The 25,336-nt window shown below is 46.4% G+C and overlaps 1 protein-coding gene across 2 annotated transcripts in view; it reads left to right on the plus strand.

Annotated features, from left to right (window-relative positions):
* ABCB8 (ATP binding cassette subfamily B member 8) overlaps nt 1-25,336 on the plus strand; it is a 518,839-nt gene that overhangs the window by 479,969 nt on the left and 13,534 nt on the right. The window contains exon 16 of one of the 2 annotated variants that reach the window (XM_078662778.1): nt 2,808-3,286. The exons of the other annotated variant lie outside the window; for it this stretch is intronic. Coding sequence (XP_078518904.1) covers nt 2,808-2,888 — 81 coding nt within the window. The 3' untranslated portion in view covers nt 2,889-3,286. Of the gene's footprint in view, nt 1-2,807; nt 3,287-25,336 lie in introns of those variants that run through there. 2 annotated transcript variants of the gene reach the window in all.

Genomic DNA, 25,336 nt, shown 5'->3' on the forward strand with positions numbered 1-25,336 from the left:
AATGGGCCGGGTATGCCTCTGATAACGCCGTCTCCACCTCCTGCCAGAAAGCCACACCAGAGAGGGCAGAACTTGTTCTGGCTGTGCACAGACACTCTCTGCCTGAGAGGACACATAATTTTGGGCTATAAAAAGTGGGGCCCAAACCCCTGAACTTTAGAACTCTCTGGAATCAAGGAACCTGCCAAGAAGAAGAGCTGGAAGAGCTGCCAGGAGGAGTACTGCCCCTTTGCTGTGCTTTTGCTTTGTTGGGTTGGCCTGCAGTTGCTGCTTCTGCCTTGAGCAGTGAAAGGACTTTCTTTCTTTACTTGTGCTGAGTATCTCCAAGGGCCTGAAATCGAGCTGGACTCCTGTTCTGAAGTCTGAGGGACTGCAAAGACTCCACCAACCTCTTGGTACTGCTTCTGGAGCTGCTGTTTCGGTTGCCACAGAGAAGGGAACCGCAACCGACTCCATCACTGACTCCGTCGCTGGCTCTGTGTCCTGACGGCACTGCAGACCGCACTGTCCGCATCTTGCACTGCAAACCTGGTCTCACCGATGATGACGACCGCCGCCACCGAGCCGCTGCTTGCACCGTGACCTGTGGGCACAGCAGTCCTCACTGCCTCGCTTCACTTTGCCATCCTGGTCTCTCCGAAGCTGTCAGCACCGCACCGAGCACCGCCTCGCCCTGCACCGTACGCCTTAGTCTCACTGGCGCCGTCTGGACGATCATCACCAAGCTGCTGCCTGCACCGCATCGAGAGGACACTGCGCCCTGCACCTCTTCCATTTTGCAACACAACCAAGATAGTTGCCACAACCAGCTCGCACCGCATGTAAGCCGCAACGAGAAAGGTACTGTTACCGAGTCCGTTCACGTTTTTGCTGGGCCGTATCGACACAGTTGGCTGGAACTGTTAGACTCTGTTGTTTTCAGCATCATGGTAGCCCCGGACAAATGTTTTTGAGGTATTTCTGCAGTTTAGAAGACATCTTTCAAAGTATCTATTTTCTCAAGCACTGTATTGTGGATTCTTTATCGTTTTTAGTCTTGTTTTGAGTATATAAAAATATTGCATATTTTTCTGAACTGGTGTGGTTTCCTTTTGTAGTGCTTTCACTGTGTTACTGTTGGTTATGTGCAAACGCTTTACACACTGCCTCTGGAGAGTAGCTCCAGGATTGGTGGGAGCAGTCTAACCCAGCACTCATTTTGAGGCTGTGGCCTTTCCCCCAGGTGTTTCACAGCCTGAAAGTGGCAGCAGTAGTCCTACAATAGCAGGATTCAGCTCCGCTTCACACTTGCGGTGTACACAGCACAAGCTGGTGGCAAAATAAAATAGCATTATTATGCCATTTTATTTATGTATGTTTGTGTTCCTCTTCTCTTGTGGAGGAGCTGCCCCTGTCCCACTGGGGTTCAGGTAAAACGAAACGTGCCCCCCCTCTGTAACCAGAAGTCACCAGTCTTTAGCAGTGTCATGGTGTGTTCAACAGGAAGTAGCCTGCAATGTTAAAAGTACAATTTTGAGTGGGTCCCGTCACCCAACAGTCTAGCACTCTTGTGGTGGGTAAATATGATGCCTTTGCTAGAGCACCACAAGTTACCAAAAGCCCTCCTAAAAATATCTCGCCAGTCGCAATTATCGTATTTGCCACACCCTAGTCCTCCTATAGTTTCCCTATGGGGAGGTTTGCAATGGCAGGCAGTTCTCCGAATGTGAAGAAGTTGCTTCAGATATATGAAAAATTTGCCTCGTGCACAATTTACCACCATTATATCATTAAATAAAAAAGGTTAGTATTCAGAGATGCTTATGCTTGCAGACAGGGCTGTTTAAATATGAGAACATATAGAATAGAACAATAAAAAATACATTACCAGTAGGTAACTTTTTTTTACTAAAATGTCTGTTCTTTTGATGGTGCATAGATTATGAGTTACATCTTCTTACACTTTAGACTATAATGAAATTCAGGCGCACAGAATCCGAAGGAATAATGGGGTGAACATATACAGTGATAAAGTGGGTGGTTTTACTCGATCCAGGTGTTGATCCAAATTTGAATGCCAAGGCCTATCTACTACACGCTGGGCAGTGTCTGATGAGCAAATGTTCTTGCATCTATTCTGAGTTCAGCAAAGTAAAGTGTGAGTGCCAATGTTCCTGCAGTTGCCCCCTTCTGTTTCTTACATGAAGGTGATGGTAGTAGACAGATCTGCAACTGTGTTGGTTGAATTCCTGAAATTTGAGCTTGGGGTATTTAACCTTTCCTGTACTCCTGAAGATCTTTTGTTTATCAAGTTCCGGGACTTCTTGTATCCACAGTAGCCTTTATCTGTGCCATGCCAAGTGCCAGCTCCTTTCCTGAGATCTGCAGAGCTACACTTGGAATTTTAGTTGACATGCATTTCATTTTAAGAAAGGATGTACTTGTAATGCCATAACCAGCTTTACTTCCCTCCAAAAAGTTTGATACTTTAAACCATTACACCCGCTCCCTTTGAAAGATGATAAATGATAGAGGAAGGTGATCACTAAAACAGCAAGTAACTGTCATTGTAGCATAAAATGCTTCAGACCCTTCAGAGCCAAGAGAAATGTTTTTAAAAGGTATCTGAGGTCTTAAGTGGAAATAGCAAACAAACATGTTTTCCTTCGGACCTGTGCCCTTCGCTGGCCCTGCTGAGGCTGGTCTTCCATACATCACTGGTTCACGAGGGTTTCTAGCTGTGGCGTGCAAAATGGAGTGATTAGGGATGTATTTTTTGTGGGGAAGTAAGCAACAAATGACAGTTGTCTTTATTCTTTCTACCTTAGTGCGGCACCCATTCTGAACTGCTGAAGAATAAGGGTCTGTATGCAGAGCTGATTCACCGGCAAGCAAAGGAGCACAAGTGAGGATCGGCAAAGAATGATCCAAGATTCCATGCACTTTAATACAAGGCACTCCCCTCCATGGCACTTTGGCACTGAGACCTTACTGCATAGTAGCATATGAACTCGACATTTGGCACTCTGCCTTGGAGTTCCAGGTGGCACTCCATGCCTGAGGACCAACCACATTCAGCCCTGCAGCACAACGTCTGGAGAGCATGTGCCACATTGATCTGAGCTGCATAATCTTAACACTGACATTAGTTAATGCAGTGTAATGCCCGTGGCCATCCTTTTTGATATTTTCTTTGTGGGACACCTGTCTGTTTCAGTGGATCAAGAGGGACTGTAGTTATCTTGTGCTCTGCTCTAATGCTGTGATCTTAAAAAATGCAGAATAAATGAACGGCAATGAATTCTGATACTTGACTAGTGATTTACTGTGCACCTTTATGTACTGTTGTTCTATGCCCATTGTGTTTAAATTCCTACTCTCACTACCCACCCCCTTCTTAGGAACAGTGCTGTTTCTCCCGGAACCATTTAGAGCACCATGAAGTTCAGTGGGCGATTCCTACATTTGAGGGTTGTGTTGCATTCTATAGACAAGGGTTCATCTCACCATGAAAGTGCACATGCAGGGAAAAGAATAAATGATTTACATTCTGTATGCACCTTTTAGTGGATACTCTATCTAAAAAAGAGTCTTCACCATGGCAACCTTCCCAGGTGCCAGCTTGTATCCGGAAACTCTTGCAGTAGCCTCTGCACACAGGCAGGTAGCACCATTGGCCTCTGTAGCATCTCCTGACATGACAGGTACCAACCCTGCATGTTGTCATCAGTTCATTTACTGCCCTCCACGTCTGCACCCTCAGACCTGCAGTATCAGGGACTGATTGGAAACATGGTGAATGCAAAATCTAACTTGGTACCTTACAACTATTTAAAGTCCACTCCACAGAATGGTGAGAAGTGCGGGCTTGAGTAATCTGTGGCTAGATAGAGTGTTCAAGAGAAAGAGCAAATAAAAATAAGTTATTTTTCTGATCGATACTTCTTTGCGGCACCTTCCTCACCTTAAGAATCAGTGCCTATGCAATGCCCCTTTGAAGGTGGGTATAGAGAGTGGACTTAATACCTGGAAGTCCTGCCCAACTGAGCGGGCAAATGACCCTCCCATTAGACCTGAGAAAGTAACTAGTTGTGCCCCGTGAAAGTATGGATGGAAACCCCTGAGCCAGGGCTGTAGCCACTAAATTTACCCTGGCGGAATGAGCCCTAAGACCATCGCAATGTTTTTTGGGGCCAAGATATAGCAAAATCTGATGCAAAAAACAATCCATCACATTAAGGTCTGTTCAAGGTTGGTTCACTGTATCGAGGATATGTATCCATTTATACTCCCTGAGAGTCCATAAAAATATAAAGTCACCCCCTCTGGGGTTGCGGGTTATTTTTTCAAGTACCCACCACTTCAGACTCTCTGTTTAATGGCCCTTAGTCTTGAAGTGTTCAACCAGGGGTGCCCTTTGAACTCTGCATCTCATCCAACTACAATGTTTAAGAATCCTTGTTTTAACTTGTTGTCTTGTATGTCTTACATATATTTTATCACAAGAAACATCTAATTGCATACATCATGTCAGTGCTGTTGCAATTAGTATGATGTTTTAGTGTATATGTGCGGTCAGCACATGTGAATTCCTTGGCCTCAACTGCTAGCTCCAACGCTTTTCAATGACCACAATTAAAGTGTTCCATAAGTGGTGGTAGATTCAATTGTGTTCTTATGCATGGTGCACGTGTTGTTTTTAAGAGAGAGCTGACAACAAAATCTTTTGCATTGCTACCTCTTTTGAAGGCAGAAAGTGGTTTTTCTGTTGTGTTCATCTCTGCTGCCATCAATTTCCAGTATTTGTTAATCACCATTTTTAACCTCATCTCTCCTGACGTTGAATGTGGTGATATATACTAGTCTATTGTTGGTATCACTCCAATTTTTTTACCTCTAGTAATGTGTCACAAGGACAATACCACACCCTCTTCCTTGTTGCATGTAGAAGAACCTTAGGATATCCTCTCTTTGGTGATCAGTACATCTGTCTCTTTGAAAAAGTCAGTCTCAGGAATTGCCCGTTGGGCAGATTATCCCGAATATTTCTAGGGTGGTGAGAATTGTATCTAAGAAGAGTGTTGCATTCAGTGGGTTTCCTAAAAAGGATTGTGTATAACCTGGCATCTTCTACTTTCAATGATAGGTCAAGAAAGCTAATCATCTCTTTGTTATATGACATTGTGAATTTAATGTCTGGTGATCTACAATTTAGCCAAAAGGAATCGTCAATCATATTTAACCTACTGCCAAAACGGATCATAAGTACATCATCAATATACCGTTTCCACATTGTGTTCTCTAGAAATGGGTTGTTTAGGTTGTATATATACACATTTCTTCATAGTTGCCCATGAAGAAATTTGCCAGAATGGGAGCAGATCCCATGGCCAGACCCTTCCTCTGGATGAAGAACTCATTTTGAAAGACAAAATAGTTCTGACTCATGGCTAACTTCAGAAGTAGTACTACAAAATCAGTTGGGACCCAAACTGGGCTGGCCCTTCTGTCCTGTACTTCATGTTCAACTTCCAGAGCCTGATCTTGGGGTATGCTCGTGTATAGCGAAGCCACATCAAGCATCACAAAGAATTGGGTAGAAGGCTCAAATGGTAGGTTTTTCACTATTTGTATAACATCCATTGTGTCCCTAATATTTGACCTTGTTTCGACTAGACAAGGTCTCAAAAAAGTATCAATTTACTTGCTCAGTGACTCCAGAATGGAACTGCAACCGAAGACAATTGGTCTCCCCAGTGGTTGTTCCAAATTCTTATGGATCTTAGGAAGGCTATAGATGGTGGATATAGACGAAGCTTTCTTGTTTAGGAAGTCAAACTCCGGTTCACTAAGAAAACTATCTTTTAGTCCTTTGCGTTTTTGTCTGTTAATTTAACAATGTCCTGGGTGGGGTCTTTAATTATCTTAAGGTAACTTTCTTGTATATCCAGTTGCCTTATCATCTCAGTTAAATAATCATGAGTGCTTTGTGTGACTATAGCACCCCCCTTGTCAGCTGCCTTTATTACGATATCTGAGTTCTTTTTTAATGATTCCAAACCTAGTCTCTCCATTTTTGTGATATTGTACTTAATGTACTTCCTATTCATCAGGCATGTCATTTGAGATGTCATCAGTGATGTCAATTGATCATGTCATGAGTGATGTAATATGCGAAGTCATAAGCAGTGCATTGTGGGAGTGTAAGTTATAGTTAGCTCAGGAAAATATAACTGCTAAATTTCTACGATTTTGTATGAGTAAAATCTGAGGTTAACTATAATGTCCCTGTAACCTTTGTTTTTTTCAGTGAATTTCTAAGGTTTTCAAATTCTTTTTCCTAATTATAATGTCCCAGTAACAGTTGTTTTTTTTAACTAGTAGTCATGTTTGCAGAGTTGTGGAGAATGGCATCCGTCCACATCTCAGCAATATAGCAAACTAATATAACAAACTGTCAGAATCATTGTATGATGTCATCAGTTATATCACTGAACATTTCATGAGTGATATAATATGGGAGGTCATAAGCAGTGCATGGTGGGGGTGCAAGTTATAGTTCGCTCCCTCTACTATAACTGGTGGATGCCATTCATTTTTCAAATTTAAAACGTTCCATAACCTTTGTTTTTGCCAGCAATTTCTTTTTACCTAAATATAACATCACTTTAAGCCTTGTTTTTTTCCAGTAATGTATATGGAAAATGCTACTTACCCTGCAGGCATCTGTTCGCAGTCTGTAGTGCTGCAGATTCACATGCTTCCCATACTTGTGCAATCCAGTGTTTGCCTCTGACGTTTATAAGTTATTTTTCTTCACAGCAAGTTCTACAGTCACAAAATGTAGTGTGACTCCTGTGGATGTACAGGGAGCAAGGGCACAGACTCCATGTTAGATTGCTTTCCACACAGTGGGTGAAAGCCTATATGGAGTGCGAATGAAAGATATGGTGCATTATTGCAATGTATAGTTTAAGAAATGTTATTTTAGACATCTGCATCATTGCACATATTTCCAGGGGAAGCAGGTCGGTGCCTTTGAATCATTAGTGCTGCACACTACGAACAGAAGCCTATAAGGTAAGGTAAAGTTACATTGCAAACCCAAGGAGATGATGGAGATGATGGACGGAGCACTGAAACTTTTCAGACACTCACCCCCATTCACAGATCTGGGTTGAATCCATCATCGTTCTTTAGCTCACTTCCCCACCCCAGTTCAGACTCGGCTATATGCAAATCAGTCTTCAGCCTGTGCCTTATGAGAACAGTCCAGCCCGAACTGCCAAGCCACGTCTTCCCCTGTGGGTGAGTGTCCGAAAAGTTTCAGTGCTCCGTCCATCATCTCCTTGTGTTTGCTTTGTTTGCCATAAGTTGGCAGGGTTTGCTCAGACGTGGGTCCCTTGCTCACTCTACCACTGGATTTAAGCCAGCCTGGCTGATGAGGGGTGTTACCCCAAAACAGGTCCCAGGTTGCTTGCTTCGGGTTCAGGGAAGACCTGTGACCTCATAAAGGTGCTGCTTACATATCATGCATTCATTTCCTTACTTCGTCAAAGGTCTCGCCCTACTGAAGGCACATATCATGCGCCACCTTCCTCCTGCTGGGGCACCGTCTCTATGACGGGCCGTTTTTAAAAGTCAAAAGTACCCAGCCAGGAAGAGCGAGTTGAACATTGTGTACAACTACATGACCGCACTTCTGGGGGTGCCGGGAAATGGGAGTCCTGCCTAGTCACAGCGAGCTCTTGCGTCCTGGTGGGTACATGAAATTACACGTTGCTGCCTGGGGTGACAGGGGCCGTAGTACCCTCGGGCGTCCAAATGCAGTCACAGGGATACTACTCCTTTTGAGGCTGACTAGTGAGTGCCTTTTTAGCGGCCTTTCAGGTGGTTGCAAGATATGCAATAATGCGTTATAAATTGTGAATAATAGCTTTAAAAATGTTTATTTTTTAGAAAGACCTGCCTGGGAGAAAGTTTTAGAGGGCTGAAAAATCTTTTTGTAAACTACACGATTGGGTTGCTTTAATATAGTGTTTTATAGCCTTAATAATGGCATGTTGCCTCTACATGTACAGATTTTTAGGGCTCGCCTGGCGTTGCAGCGCGAAGCGTTGCCGCTAGCGAGCCTTATTGTCGTTGTGTTGCCTCCCCAAGTGATACAGACCGGTGCACAAGTAGACACCGGTCTGTGAACACGCGAGAAGCAGGGAACGCCAACGTGCACGCTCACGGCGTCACGCTCCTGCCCTCCTGTGTCTCTTCCAAGGCGCGCTCCAGGCCGACTTGTTATAGTGTGGAGGTTACTGCGCTGCTGCAAAAATTGCTGTGGTAGGTCGATCAAACACGCGCTTTTATTTTTAGATGCACAGAGTAAAAGGTGAGTTTTTCACATGTCCTTGACAGGCCTTTAAACGAAACTTAAAACATGAAACACAGTGTTCATGGACAATGCAGCATTAGTACGTTGTTTTGATAACCGTCGAAGAAGCCGGTTCTGTGCTTTGCGTTGTTCACGCCGTGTCTCTTCCTGTACTGTAAATATATCAATAGCTGCCAAGTAGGAGGGCTAAACCGAGCCTTCCTGAATCGAGGTAAGCTGCTCTTGTTTTACGGCAATTGCATTTTAAAACTTCAGTGGTGTTTGTGTAACTTTCTTTTTTTTAAGTGCTATAGCCTATTTATTTTGTCTTTTGGTCAATATCAAGTAATTGGTAACTATATTGACACATAGGAGCTAATCCGTTCTGCCACCTTCAAAAGGACATTGAGACGTGAGAAGCCCTTGAACTCTTCCCCTGGGGTCTGACACCCACACTCAATACTTGCGGTCAAAGTGCTTCTGTTACTGCGGGGCTGGTGCCACGGGTTCAATTCTCATTTTCTCGCTGCAGTCCCAGAATCTGCAGGTCGAATGAAGGATGGCCAACTACTGTGAGATACTGCCCGCAAGCTGTTTCCCTCCTTTTTTTGAGATACTAAAGTGTGAGCAAATTGAAAACCTTCGTTTGCATATCTGCTGTGTCATTCACCACAGAATACCCACACTTTTTGAGAAAGTGTGCTCTGTTGGCTGGCGGGGTTTTCCGGACAATTATGTATTTAGTGCTTTTGCCGCATAATCCATCATCTATTTGTATAATTTGCAGATTTTATCCAAAAAATTGATACCGTTAAAACGGATCAAAAGTTTCTAAAAATGGTGCAACACGTGTTGCCCTGCCGTGATAAACCTTTGATAGAAGTCAGCTGGTCAACTTTTAATTGCTTCTTACTATTTTTGAGTGTGAAACTGTTACTAATGATGTGGAATATTTTTCTAGACAATTTTATCGTGTGTGAACAAGGCAAAATATTGCAGTGATACTGTTTTATCGTGTGTGAACAAGGCAAAATATTGCAGTGATACTGTAACAAAATGTGTCACTTTAAAACACATAATTTGCCTTTCCATGCCGCGTTATTGAGTCAACCCTGCCCAATAATTTGGCCCTCTCCGTCACATAATTCTAGTGGCCCGGATTATAATCCCTTCTACTCCATTGTAAAATACTTGGGAAACCCACGCTTTGTTGCGCTGCGTTCCCCTTTCTGCTTGCATTGAAACTGCTTAGAAATGAGCAGTCAGCAGAACTGATATTATCTCCTAGTGAAAATGGCCTTTCTTCAATCATTCAATGGAGAGATGGGAACATTAATCTGGTAGTTCAGTGGAAGGCTGAAATCGTGGAGGGAAATCTGCTCTGTTGTTCCTTAAGTCTTAGCACCACGAGATTTCAAGACCTCCATTATCACGGTTGCTGCTTCCAGTGTCCAGTGTTGTCTGATTTCCGATATTAAGGACCCGTTGTTTGTGGCTTCCGTCTAAACTGAGCATTTTTCGTTGTAAAACCGGTTTACTCATAACCTTAGAATAAACTTGTTTTAGTTTTCGAAATTCATGAGTGAAAGCCACTTAAGCCCGGAGTAACCTTATTCCTAGAAAACCTTTTTTAGGTCTGTCACTTCTGAGACATTCTCTATACATACAGGGGGCTTAGATCCCACCCATTGCCTAGCTTCATTATCACTCTCATTTGCTTGCTTCTTATTGGTCATGGGCTATCTACTTCAGTTCCTCTTCCTGTGTTTCTTCCTTTGATGGAGCATGGACCAAGTACTGATTTATTTCTTTATTACTGTCATTCCCTGACTGTCGCAGAGGTACTTCTTTTCAAATTTATTTTAGTTATTTTCATTGCAGCGCTCCATAAGAGTGCATGTGTTTTCAAGCTATCTCTCCCCTACTTCCTGTCTTGTGTTGTTGCTTACAGCCTCCTGCATCCATTGTTGTTCCTTGCCACTGTACCATCCACCATCTCCTGTATTGCGTTGGTGTTGCTTGCCTCCATCCCTTCCAACCCCCTCTGGCATGTCATTTGTGTTGCTTGCCACCACTTTGCAAGTGCTTCTTTTTTTGGGGGGGTTTGAAGCCCCTTTAGTAAACCAAAGGAACAAAATATTTATATAAAAAAATAAAATGCCCCGTGCTTCCTTAGCATGTGTATGGGAGGCGGGGTCTCCCAAAGAATGGGGTGTGCGCTCTTTCTTGTGTAGTTGGTGCATGTTCCCGGTGTCACTACTGCAGCCCTAGTGAACATAATTATTTAGTTCCCAATCTAACTACAGTTCTTGATTGGGTTTCTGAAGGTTGCATTGTGTGCCAATGTGATTGGGTAAATATAAAGGGGGGTTTACCCAAATTAGTCACTAGGGACCTGGGTGCTAAGTAGTATAAAGAGGAGGGTCCCAGTGAACCGTTGTGTATTTTAGTCACTTTTATTCACAATACAAATCCATCAAAGCGCATTGCTAATTAATCACAATGGGCTAAACCAAAAATACATTAGGAAGCAATAATAACAAATTCATCATAGTGCCCCAAGGAGAGGAAAGGAGGGTAGCGTGAAGTAGTGATGAAAGGAAAAAATGTGCAAGGGTGAGCAATTAGTGACAACAAATTATACCAACTTTAACATACAAAAATAAATTGGCTTCAGATCCCTGAGCCAAGAATTGGGATAACTAATTTCCCAAACATTTTGGTCAATAATCATGTATATGACGCTGGTACTCAATATCCTGAATAGGGGTGGCGTCAACTGATGTGGAAGAAAGAAGCCGTCGACGTTTCGACCCCAAAACTACAACTGTAGGCGTAGTTGACACCTTACACCGGGGTCTTCATCAGGACAAAAACGTGAAACCTAAGGGTACAAAAATAAATGGAGTCATATATTAATGCTCTCATAATCAAATCAAGAGAGATTATGCAAACACAACTTTAAATCATCATGGCCACAGAAAGATATATAAAGAATTTTACCATGGTGTGTGAAATGTATATTTGCCACAGAATTGGGCCAAAAGTATACAGTCGACCAATCCGACAGCTCCGTTGTCAAATAGACGCTTCAATCATCGTTACATTTCTGAAAAAATGGAGTCCCAAACAGGACAATTAGTCACCATTTTCTCACTTTTAAAAGCGAAATCCACGACTATCCCTTCCAAATTGGCTTAACTTACATAATTTAAAAATGTGATTGGAGCATGCAGATCTGCCACTCCTATGCCCCCCACCTTTGTAGAACAGTGGCACAGGGTTACAAAATCAATACGTGCACTAGCAAGTGCCTCTACTGCACACAGTCATTTACAACCGGTACACGAAGGAGCAGCGCAAAGAGGAATTATAGAGAAAAGCACATGGAGGAACAGACACCTACATGCAGGCGCTTGGAGGAATATGCACAGCTTCATGCATGAGCACACAGCCGCATCCCGTTCCAAGTAGGAATGTTGCATTTTATTGCTTATTTCTATAGCGCTTTACGCAAGGTAAGATTCTATCAAAGTTCGGGGATGCAGAAAAAATGGGTTCGCATACAGGGAACAGTAGATACGACATGCAAGAACATTGAGGAAAAGCGCAGTTGTACTCAAGCTTGTGGAGAAATGCTCAATTGCAGAAGAAGCACCAGTAGAGAACAAACTTAAAAAGAAGATGGCATAGTATCAGGCCAGTATAGTAACTGGTTCAGCCACATTAAAAGCAATAGATGTAATCTGATCGGCCCAACAAGTAAAAGGGACAGGCACCTACAGGCACATTCAGAGAGAGGCATGTAGGCAGAGGCTACCAAATGACACCATCTCACGAGTGCGCACCTTTTCCACCCCATGACTTGTACAAATCATTGTTTTCTGGTGTAAAAATCAACTGGTTTTAATTGAGGTAAATGAACACTACAATTTCCAGAATTCACTGATGTTGTAAATGTAAGGCTGCTGGTATAATACGGATGCCTTCATGACGTAAGAGTCGTATGAGGACTTTAAATTGGAGTAGCAGGCACTCTGACTGCCTCGAAATGAGGCAAGTATATGTTCTAGCGGACACCACGGCAGGGACAGGCCGTAGTGACAGTGGCTTGCAGCACACATTGCAGGTTTTCTAAACACCTACTTTTTTTTGTACTCCTTTCTGTAGTACTGTGCAATGAGGAGGGAGGAAAGTTAGCAAATTCTTTTTTTTTTTTTTTTTTTTGCCGTAAATGGCTTTATTATGGCTGTCTTCCCCCTTAAAGTGTCTCTCCTTCAGTAGAAGTCAAAGGGGAAATACATTCTCGGGATTATTATTTTTAGGTTGAACATTCAAGACTTCTTGTATATACGTTAGTATATACTTATATGTGTATGTACTTTATAGGCTCTGGAGATCAGCCCTAGGATTTGTCTGCTTCCGCTTTGGGACTTCTTTTTCTGTTCAACTGCCTCTATTTATCTGTCTTGATAGAAAATGACTAGTCGAGTTCAGTAAAATACCAGAATCACTTTAGCATTCTAGAGATTCCAGTCCATAGAAATTGTCTTTCATGAGCACCCGTAGACAATAATATTTTTTTCAAATCTTGGATTTTCAGTGATATGACCACGAAGTCCCTGATTTTATATTAAAAACAGAGCTTTGCACTATACCATTTCCCGCTGAAAGGCAATATTTCTCTCATGTGTTCCCATACCTGGCGTGTCACGCAGTTTGGTTCTTACTTTCCCTCCATGTTAAAGAACAGTAGATGTTTCAGCACCCAGGCTAATGTGCTGCATAGCTAAATTTATTTAAGGCCCCAAAGGCGAGACCGATTGCATTGCAAATGCTTGTTTAATTCTTGGTGTCACAAACAGGTCGTTACGCTTCCATATATTATGGAGACAACTAGGTAGGGCTGGGGAATAGTTATGTTAATAAGACTTCTACAGGAGGAGGGTATTTTGTAAGTAGTTTCTCCCTTGTTTCTTTTATCACTGGAACTCATTATTTCAGTTGGAGCCAGGGAATATAGTATTCTTGGTTACATTAGCCAAGGGTCGAGGGTGGATAATCTCTAATACTACCCATGTGAGACCTTTGTCTGTGTGTTGTTTTTCCAAGATAATATTTTGTCAGGTTGTGGCACTTTTTTTTTTTTACACCGGATAGTGCTAAAAAAAGGAGAAAGAAAGGCAGCAAGGGATAAATAACGCTGCACTAACCTATTGTACACTTTTATTATGTAAGGCACAAAGTTTTTGTTGCCCACCTCCAAGGTCCACTGGCTATAGACCTATCAACATTAATGCAAAGAAGAAAGCACAGAGAGGCAACACAAAAGTAAAACAGCATAAATGCTAAAAAGGACAAGATCTCTCCGAACTCTTCAGAGGCGTCGGTCAGAATTTTTTAATCGTTGCTTTGTTCAAAACAACGATGCGCCAATGCAGCCAACGCGTTTCACCCTGTACAGGGCTTCCTCAGGGCTGCAAACATAATATGCATGCAATCAGATAACAATAAATAATGCAACATACACATCTTACAGACATGATATTCTAAAGCGGTATTTAGTGAACTTGTGTATAACAATATTCAAATTGAGTGAGTTCCGAGCCAACCATAAGGTTCAGCAACAGAAAACCTTGACCCAGAAGAACCGGAAAGAATGAGAAAAAAGAAAAAGTACCAACCACAAATCCCACAGTGAGACTTTCATAGGACGAGCCAAAACAAAAAAACACGAGAGAGAACAGAAAAACACCAAGAAAGTCCTAGAATCCAACACCACAAAAATGGAGTGAAGAGCTCTAAAGTATGACTGAAACCCGACATCTTCCATGACCACGTGCTTATATGTAACTAATTGTGGAAAAAAAGTTCAGTCACCAAAATAAACTCACAGCTCCTATATTTCTCCTCACCAATAAACAACTGTACTGCAATTGAATGTATACTTCAGATGCACAGATGGTGAAGAGAACCGTCAAACCTGTACAAACACACCGAAATTCAAAAACGTAGCCAACCTATACATATCGATAAAGCACACAAAATTCACCACATCAAACAATGTGGGAATCCAACTAAAAGAAAAGAAAGCAAGGCTTGTCATTACCTCAAATTAATGAAGTTAGAGATGTACTTAAAGTCTATCACTCATTATTTTTTTTAAAATATATTTTATTGCCAATTACTCTTAATACGCACATACATTACATCTTGATGAAAATGCTCTTAATGTGTACGACAATTAGGTCTGCGAGGTTTGTAAAACTTACACTCTAGCATCTGTCACACAGAAACAGTACAGAGTCATAATTCCTACCCCCTGTTTCTTCTACTAAGACGCTAAGTAACCAAGACTGGAAAGGGCCATTGGCAGCAGCCCGTATATGTGAGATTACATAGCCGTGTGCAGTGTAAGGCAGGGTTTCATACGATAAATCTGACATCTTCCTATATCATTGCCAAGAGTCCCGCAGATCATTTCTATCAGAGCATGTACTAAGCTTAATCAACAATCTGCTCTTAGGCCCATACCTCCTTAATGGTCATAGACATCAGTGAATTTTGCGCAAACATACCTGCTGTGGTCTGCATCATTGAGGTGACAATGCGGACCACTGTAAACAGACCAACTAGTCCCCACCACGAGTCCCCCCCGACCACTATTCCCTGTTCTAACTATAAACTTCCCAACTCCCTCCCCCCTCAACATACCCTTCTTCCCACCCCCCCTAGGCGTGCCATGGTGTGCCCCCCATTAGGCTGTAAAAGGATTGTCCGCTTTACTCCTATCTCGCAATTGGACCAGTAGTTACCATGTGATAAGAGACATCTCACTACTCAGTGTGGTGCAGCAATAAATAACCAATTAGTATTCAGCGACTTACTTTCGTTTTACTCCACTACAGCGGGTGCGTCCCAGGGCTATGCACAGGGGTTCCTTCAGCCTCGTCCTCCGGGAGTGTGAGTTCCAAGGCCAATCTCTCCCAGGCCCTCGCCCTCTCTAATGCCTGCTCATTTTCTGCTCTATATGCCATTTGCATACGGACCTCCCCTTCGCAACGGGCCCACTTAGTAAACTCTTGCTTCCATTCATCTACGTTGGGGCCTTTGTTCGCCTTCCACTGAGAGGTGATGGTTCTTTTAGCTAGGAGGAAACTCAGGTCTATAAATTTACTAGTGATTTTGTTTTTTGAAGTGTGGGGAAACCAGTGAAGGATGCAGTGCGCCATAATGGGTTGTATGTCCCTCTCGGTAACGTCCCTCAACAGTGTCGTCACCCCCTGCCAAAAGGAATCGAGCTCCGGACAGGCCCATAGCATGTGTTTAAAGTCGGCGTCCTCCTGTTTACATCTTGGACAGGCCGCAGACTGGGCTGGAAAGTATTTGTGTAATCGGGCCAGAGTCAGGTATGCCCTATGTAGAATGTGAAAATGCACCAGCTGGAACCGCGCATTACGCATACTCTTCCAGGCTCTCTCCACTATCCCGCCCCACGCTGGGTCAGGTATATCTATTTCTATGTCCGCTTGCCATTTCGTTCTCAAGGCTACCATTGGTGTTAAGGCTTCGTGGGTCATGCGCCTGTATAAACAGACCGCCTTTACTGTACCCGTAGCGACCACAACGTATTGACAGCCCATAGAGGTGGGCGGCTCTGTCAAGCCCATTTTCCACTGCTTTCGAATCGCTGTCGTGAGCGCAGCATGCATCAAAAAGTCCCCGCTTGGCAGATCGTAGCGGTCTCTGAGGACATCAAAAGGCAGCAGATTGCCTTCCTCGTATAGGTCTCCTATGGTCGCTAAACCCTGTTGTTCCCAGTCCTCCAATCTACTCCAGGTTCCTCCGTGTGGCAGTGCCCTACACACCTTTAATGGGATATCGGGCCCATAAGGGACTGCTATGCCCCCTCGTTTTAGATATCTGTGCCAGCGTTTACGCGCTGTGGCAAACTCCTGCGTAAGCTGCATATCCCCAAGCGGGAGGCGCAGTACCATACGAGACAGCAACAGTAAGGGGCCTGTTGGCTCTCCCGCCTCCCCCTCTTCTCTAGTGGCCCTCGCCACCCATTGCGTTAGCCATTGAAGCTGGGCAGCTAGGTAATATGTCTCGTAGTCCGGGACCGCCAGCCCCCCCTCTGCTCGTGGTCTCATGAGCGTCCCAAGCGCCACCCTACGCCTACCTGAACCCCACAGAAAGGAACTGATCATTCCCCGAAGTCTCCTAAAGTAACTCGCCGGAATCCATATCGGGAGAGTCCTAAAGTAGTAGAGTAATCGCAGCAGGGTCACCATTTTTAGGAGAGCCACTCGTCCCGCTACAGATAAAGGAAGGGTGCTCCAGAACTCAAAATTGGCCTTGGTACTCCTAATCGCCTTCCCCACATTGCCGTCTAGGATGTCCCTTTGTTCGTGGTAAATCACCGTGCCCAGGGAAGGAAGGCGTCTCTCTTCCCAGTTCACCCCTTCTACCGATCGCGGGCATTCTCTATTTCCACGAGTCGGGAATAGGCACGATTTCGTCCAGTTGACTTTCAACCCTGCTACCACACTTAGGGCTCTCAGCAGAGATTTGGCACCTCGCAGGGCTTTTCCCGTATCTGCCAAAAACATTAAGAGGTCGTCCGCATAAAGTGCAATATGATGAACGTGTCCATATACGTCCAGTCCCTGGAATGCTTGCCCCAAGCGGGCATGCGCTGCTAGAGGTTCCATCGCCATAGCGAACAACAACTGGGAAAGGGGAGAGCCCTGGCGTGTACCCCTACCCGCTCTACATGCCTCAGAAATCACCCCTCCCGTTCACACTCTGGCCGTGGCATCTTTGTACAACAAGGCCGTCCAGTTCACAAAATCCGGTCCCAACCCCATCGTACGCATGACATGGAAGAGGTAATCCCATTCCAGGCTATCGAAAGCCTTTTCGATGTCTACAGCAAATATCGCTGCAGTGTCCGCCTCATGGGTGTCGGCCTCCAGAACATGCAGGAGCCTTCTTATATTAAGCGTTGTGTTGCGGGTCGGGATGAACCCGGACTGATCGGCATGAATCAGCGTGGACATGTGGGAGAGCAGTCTAGTCGCTAGGATTTTGCTCAGGATTTTGTAATCCAGATTTAGCATGGATAAAGGGCGATACGCCGTTCTATCTCAGGGTTGCTTTCCCGGTTTCAATAACGGGATAATGATCGCCTCCTTGGTGGATTCCGGTAGTCCGCCCAACCGTTTGGCCTCGTTGTAGAGCCACGTCAGCCGAGGTGCTAAGAGGTCTATATAAGTGAGGTAGAATTCCACCGGTTAGCCGTCGGACCCCGGCGTTTTATTCCGTGACATACTTTTGATGGCCACTTGCATTTCTCTCACCTCGATGTTCTTTCCCAGCTGTTTCGCCTCTTCCTCTCCCAATTCCGGCAAATCCAGACCCCCGTGAAATTCTGTAATTCTTCCTCCGATGGAAGCACCCTACTATGATAAAGCTCCGTATAGTAATCAAAGAACAGGTCATTTATTCCCTGCTGATCAAAGCGGGCTGCCCCAGTCTGGTCCCTCAGCTCTAATATAACCGAGCCACATCTAGCCGGGTTGGCGAACCAGGCCAGAAGAGCCTCCGACTTGTCCCGCTCTGAATGTGCCCGTGTGAGGTAGGCTTTGTAGTCAAAACACCGTAGGCGTTCTACAGTTGCTGCAACCGTCTCCCTACCATCCAATAACTCCTCTTGCTTATCCGGCCGTTCAGGATGTTCTAATTCCAGGGCATGCAAACGCTCGTCTTCCCGTTTAATGTCTTGTAGCAGTGTCTTTCGGGCCCCTGACGCCGCTGATATACAACTTTCTCGCACCACTGCCTTATAGGCGTCCCATTCAGTGGTCACCGATCCCGTAGACCCTGCATTAAGTTGAAAATAATCTTCAATGGCCGTGGCTATAGTGGCTCGGAATACCTGATCTTCAAGTGCTTCTGGCCGCAGTCTCCAGGTAGGGATTCTGGGGCGCATCCACGTCCACTTCAACTGGGCCATCAGCGGGTTATGGTCAGAAATAGTGCGAGTTAGGTATTCGCTGTTGCTAATTTCTCCATGCACATCAGAGGAGCATAGGAATGCGTCCAGGCGGACGTGCAGTTCATAAAGGGCGGAGAAAAAGGAGAAATCCCTATCTAATGGGTGCTGAGCTCTCCAGGTGTCAATCAACCCCCAAGTCTGTTGCCAGGTAGCGCGCGCCGCTGCCAGTTTACTCGCTGGTGCATTCGGTAAGGGTGGGTGAGAGCGACCTAGATTAATGTCTGTGACACAATTAAAATCACCTCCCAGTAGTAAAGGCCCTACTAACACTGATGCCAATTTCTGGGATAGCAATGAGAAGAAGGCTGGCTGGTCCACGTTAGGCACATATAAACAACCCAGAGTTAACTCCCGACCATCTAATTTCCCCTGAAGCACCACGTATCTGCCCTCTGGGTCAATCAATGACGAGGTGCATTGAAAGGGAACTCCAGCTCTTACCCAGATTAGGACCCCCCTCGCATATGCCGAGTATGTAGTGTAGTAAACTTGACCCCTCCAACGGCGTTGGAGCGCTTTCCCTTCCCCTGCAGTGAGGTGGGTCTCCTGGAGAAATGCAATTTGTATCCCTCTACGCGTCAAGAAGGAGTGTACCTTATGTCGCCTATGCATGGTATGCATACCCCTCACATTCCAAGTGAGACAAGTGTATCCTAGTGTGTGTCCCATTGCTGTATCTCGTGTTCCACCCCCTCCCCCCCTGACATGCCTAGGTCCCCTAAGTTCAACCCCACAAATAGAACAATTCAAACATCCCCAACTCCCCCTCCCCAGGACAGGCATCCACCGCGGCATCCCCATCCAAACAATAAGCACGTAGAAAGTCCAAGACTCTTCTCTTCTGCATCCTGATACTAGCGGATCCCAGGACCTTTTTGCCTTCACTGACTCACTGACCTGCTCTGCCCCACTTCCTGAGCACCGGACACTGTTCGCCGGACCCGCTTCGCGGGTCCCGCTTCACAAGGGCAGCCAGCGGGGGTCTGAGGCGGCGACACAGGGCTGCGAGCGTGACGGCGGGGACTCCATTGACCAGGAGTCCCTGCGTGGCCAATTGCTGACACCTGGCCCGCTCTCCCTGTAAGCCACGCCCACAGCACACCGCCTTGTGAAAACCCGCCCTTCTCTTCTGACCTGGTGAGACTCTTCTCTTCTGCATCCTGATACTAGCGGATCCCAGGACCTTTTTGCCTTCACTGACTCACTGACCTGCTCTGCCCCGCTTCCTGAGCACCGGACACTGTTCGCCGGACCCGCTTCGCGGGTCCCGCTTCACAAGGGCAGCCAGCGGGGGTCTGAGGCGGCGACACAGGGCTGCGAGCGTGACGGCGGGGACTCCATTGACCAGGAGTCCCTGCGTGGCCAATTGCTGACACCTGGCCCGCTCTCCCTGTAAGCCACGCCCACAGCGCACCGCCTTGTGAAAACCCGCCCTTCTCTTCTGACCTGGTGAGACTCTTCTCTTCTGCATCCTGATACTAGCGGATCCCAGGACCTTTTTGCCTTCACTGACTCACTGACCTGCTCTGTCCTGCTTCCTGAGCACCGGACACTGTTCGCCGGACCCGCTTCGCGGGTCCCGCTTCACAAGGGCAGCCAGCGGGGGTCTGAGGCGGCAACACAGGGCTGCGAGCATGACGGCGGGGACTCCATTGACCAGGAGTCCCTGCGTGGCCAATTGCTGACACCTGGCCCGCTCTCCCTGTAAGCCACGCCCACAGCGCACCGCCTTGTGAAAACCCGCCCTTCTCTTCTGACCTGGTGAGACTCTTCTCTTCTGCATCCTGATACTAGCGGATCCCAGGACCTTTTTGCCTTCACTGACTCACTGACCTGCTCTGCCCCGCTTCCTGAGCACCGGACCCTGTTCGCCGGACCCGCTTCGCGGGTCCCGCTTCACGGGTCCCGCTTCACAAGGGCAGCCAGCGGGGGTCTGAGGCGGCGATACAGGGCTGCGAGCGTGACGGCGGGGACTCCATTGACCAGGAGTCCCTGCGTGGCCAATTGCTGACACCTGGCCCGCTCTCCCTGTAAGCCACGCCCACAGCGCACCGCCTTGTGAAAACCCACCCTTCTCTTCTGACCTGGTGAGACTCTTCTCTTCTGCATCCTGATACTAGTGGATCCCAGGACCTTTTTGCCTTCACTGACCTGCTCTGCCCCGCTTCCTGAGCACCGGACCCGCTTCGCGGGTCCCGCTTCACAAGGGCAGCCAGCGGGGGTCTGAGGCGGCGACACAGGGCTGCGAGCGTGACGGCGGGGACTCCATTGACCAGGAGTCCCTGCGTGGCCAATTGCTGACACCTGGCCCGCTCTCCCTGTAAGCCACGCCCACAACGCACACGTATATAAACAGTACAATACCCGCGCACGCAGGACGCGCGCGGAACGAAGTGCGGAGCGAAGCCCGGGCAAAGGGCGGGCCGTTGAGGCCGTTAGAGACCGAGTGAGACCGGACCGGGCCACCCCTCTTGGTTTCAGCTCTGTTTCATTGACATTATTCTTTGCTTACTAGTTTTTTTAGGTGGGAACCTAGGAATAATGTGTACGTGAGAAAGTCGTAGCAGGGCTGCCAAAGGAGGGAAGCAGTTAAATGGGACTCTTGACGACTTCATAACTAGGACTAATACTGCTATAGATGTGGAGATTACTAAAATGCAACAGAGAGTTTCTATAGAACTAGATGCAGCTAGAAGATTGTCCCAGGATCTTGCTATGTCTAAGAAATCATCCTTAGGGCACATTGCATCTGCTAAAACCCCCGAGCGCTTGACTGGCCCAGTATCAATTATGACGCTGGCGGATGTGCACCATACCCTGGACATAATTCCACCCACGCCAGTTAATAACCCAGGGTCACTCCATCCACCAACCAACCAGAGTTTGTCTTTGGATGTAATGGATCTGGAATTGGGGACACCCACTGAGATAATTCCTAAAGTAAAAGGGGTGTGTGGGAGCAATTTGTGTGTCAGCAATGAGGGTGCAATCCAAAAAAGGAAGTGTAATACCACACCCACCTATACTAGGAAGAAGGCTAAAGTTGCAAAGACACAGTACTTTAATGGCGGGAAGCCTATCGTAGGAGGTGGGGGTGGTGTGCCATTCCAGGCGCACCCAATTGTCGGGAAAAAACGCTTGAATGCTGATGAGGCTAATTTGGATGTATCAGAAGGGGAGCATGACTCACTAATTGGTGCTGTGAATGGTGGGGTATCTGCATGTGAGGTAGAGGGAAGAGATGAGGAATTTTTGAAAATTGTATGGGAAACGCTAAAAAAACCTCCTAATCCCTCTAGAAATTAGACTATCGCGTATAGACAATCAACTGCTTGAGGTAGAAAAGAGCATTTTAACCCTAGCAAGCCTTAGTATAGAGGAAAATAAGCCAAATAGCACACCCGGTGATGATAAAACCACACCGGCACCTACTGTTATTCCCCCAACATTACCGCTAGTTAAACCCATACCCAAACCTCGTTCAAAGGCTTACGAAATTAAAGTTAATAAACCTTTAGTGAAGGCACCTAAACAATTGCCTGCACAATCTATACCACCCCAGGAAGATACTGCTGCCCCGAGGGTGAAAGAAGCTAAGGCCTATCAAACTAACCTACAGGGGACCCAAATTATAGAGGAACATCGTGAGGGCTTTATAGATCTTCCTCCAGATGCAAGGCCGTACATAGTAGTGCTAACAGGGGTACATGAAATTGGCAACCATTACCAGGAACATTTTTGGTCACTGAGAAATAAGGTAACTCACTGGCTGGATGAAAACAGGCCATTACCCAACCACCTGAGAAGTAAAATCTTAATGGTGCGAAGGGTGCCATGGATAGGCCCCTCATATAAATCTATTTCAGGCGATTGTATTGTTGTATCATTTGAAGATCCAAACACGGTACACCACATATGTTCATGGAACACCTATGGCGGGAACTCGCCCATTGAAGTTAGACCACTCACTTTCTTTTATCCCCCGCGGACACGTTCCAATCATGGGGGGAATTGGTCACTGGCTAGACACCATGTTCGGGGAGGGGCTGGTGATGGCTGGCAAGGCAACCGTAGTTGGTGGAATGGGGCACCAACTTACAACAGGTTCAGTTGCCTTGAAGAAGTGGATTGACTTACTCCGAAGATAGCGTGTCCAACTAGCTCTGATGGTATATCCTCTACATTTGGCACTGAACCCATGCTGATTAGTTGTAACCCAGGAAAAAGTAACCTACCTGTAAGCACAGAAATGGGTACAGGGGGAGGAGCGACCAGCTGCTTAGATATCGATCCAGTCCCGAAGTTCACTAGTGATGAGATAGGCCTGGCAGTATCAGTTGAACAGGGTGCGACGAGCAATCCCTTACAAAGGGTGGTGCACGAAACATGCAGTTTGCCCCAAGTTGTGCCGACTCCTCCGGTGCCACCGTCATCGGATGCAGTAAGTCCAAATGAAGGACCTCCTGGTAGTAGTTCCAACTCACTATTGACGTTAATCTCGGGGGGGGGGGGCTTGCACGGCCCCCCTTGGAGGTCCCCGGGGGGGAATCTCTATCTTGGTTCATGGATAAGGCTCCTAGTACTACTCTTGACCTTCTCGCGAGTGATCTTGTGCTAGGGATGGGAGGAGCTGGCGGCGCAGTCCTGAAGGTGGTCAGTTGGAATATAGCGGGCCTTGCACGGAATATTGACATACTTGAATGGAATTCATTTGTCGAATCCTTCGGGATCTGCTTATTCCAGGAAACTTGGTGCTTGGAACCACGACACAAGGTGGGTTATACCACCTACTTTGTGCCTGCATTACAATCGCCTGGAGGGAAAGGCCGCCCGTCTGGCGGCCTATTAATTTGGGCTAGTGTCTCCCTGGGTTTTACCATCAGGCCTTTAGCAACCAAATCATCTGACCTGCAGAGAATATCAGTTAGAGGGCCATGTGGGGGGAGGAAGCTCGAAGTTTTTAACATCTATGTTAGAGGGTCAAGGGGTGGTACATCTATGCTGTCCCTTACAGGCATCGAGGAGGGACTTGGATCTTGTGGTGCTGACTCCCTTGTCATACTGGCTGGGGATTTCAATTGTACATTTGAACCCCTTGCTAGGGAGGATATATTGGGCACCAGGGAGGATGATGTTAGGAGAGGTATCTCCCCCCTTACTTTACCACCTATTAGAAGCTGGACCCAAAGCGCTATTGACCTTAATGCCCTTTGCCTGGAATATGGCCTTAGGGCAACTAATGGTAGATCAAAGTCAGACTCCTCCGGGGCACATACGTTTAATAGAGTGGGCCACTCCTCACGAATCGACTACATTCTTTTGAACTACAGACTTTGGGCTCACTTGATAGACATGGTGGTTTTACCATCTATTGATAGTGACCACAACCCCTTAGTCCTGACCCTGTCCCCTCTTTGGACGGGAGCGATCACAGCCCCAACCTCACACGTATGGAAAACAACGCACGAAGTACGGCCTTCCAACTGTGGTAGGTGTCTGAAATGGAACACCATTGCTGCCAACGAGGGAAAGATCTTGGAAGTAAAATCCATAATGTCTAATACTATGTTGCGTTTAGACTCCCCTGGACTCAGCAAGCTTGAGGTTCCAACCTTGTTTTCCGAAACCACCAACGCGTTGGGTGAATTGTTTTTGGTTCGCTCTGTAGGTATAAGGGGCACTGCAAGAGGTGGACCCACGGGTAATGCGAGTTGGTTCTCTTCTGCCCGCCGTGCTTCCAAAAGGGAGCTAATTAAAGCGGTGAAAGCCAAGGATGGTGACCTGATTAGCCTTGCTAGGAGAAATTACAGAATGGCTCTATCTAAGGCAAGGGCTGAGCATGAGAACCAGTTTTGGATCGATCTGAAGGTGGCTAGCTCAAGGAAGGATTCCAAGGGATTTTGGGACCTGTTGAGAGCTAGGGACAAACCCGTGGACTCTCTGATAACATGCAATATAGCTGAGGGAGTGTGATTCGACCACTTCTCCCAGCTTTATACACTGGTTGTGGGTCCTGATGTAACCCTGATGGAACAGCCCCCCATAGAATGTACAGAGCCCAACGAGGAATTACTCTTTACACCCGAGGAAGTAGTGGGGGCGGTTAAGTGCCTTGTTCCTAACAAGGCAGCGGGCCCTGATGGCCTTCCGGGGGATTTGCTCCGGGTTAATCCAGATGAGTGGGGGAGACTTATTGCTTCCCTACTGAATGCTGGCTTGGCTGGTGGGACTCTCCCGGACTCATGGAAGGGCGCAGAGGTCGTCCCGATCTTCAAAAAAGGGAGTCGGGACGACCCTGCTAATTATCGCCCTATAAGCCTTTTGGATTCTACACAGAAGGTGGCAGGCAAAGTGGTTCTAGGAAGGGCCTTGCAGTGGGTAGAGGAGAAGCAAATTCTCTCAGACTTCCAGACAGGCTTTAGAACTGGTATGGGGACTATTGAGCAAGCATTCCGGTTAATGATGCTTTTTTGGAAAGTGGTTGTACTGGGCAAAGGCAGTCTGTACCTTGCATTTATAGATCTTCGGACTGCCTTTGACCTGGTCCCACGTAATCAACTCTGGAGTGTACTTGATGCATTGGGTATTCCCCCATACTTACTAAACATGCTGATAAAGTTACATGTAGATAACTTTGCGCAGATCAGGTGGGGTAACCAGGGACAAAAAACACCACGAATTCCTGTAAATAGAGGTGTTCGTCAGGGATGTGTGCTGGCCCCCACTCTGTTTTCATTGTATGTTAACGGAGTGGTGGAGCATTTGCTACAACATCCAGCAGACGCACCCTCCCTGGCTGGCAGGAAAATACCTACCCTCTTATTTGCAGATGATACCTTCCTGATCTCCAAAACCCTAGCAGGCCTGCAGAGTCTCCTAACCAGTTTTAAGACCTTTTGTGATTCAAGGGGACTAGTTATAAATACAGGGAA

Source organism: Lissotriton helveticus, chromosome 10 (assembly GCF_964261635.1).
Source record: "Lissotriton helveticus chromosome 10, aLisHel1.1, whole genome shotgun sequence".
Classification (NCBI taxonomy): Eukaryota; Metazoa; Chordata; class Amphibia; order Caudata; family Salamandridae; genus Lissotriton; species Lissotriton helveticus.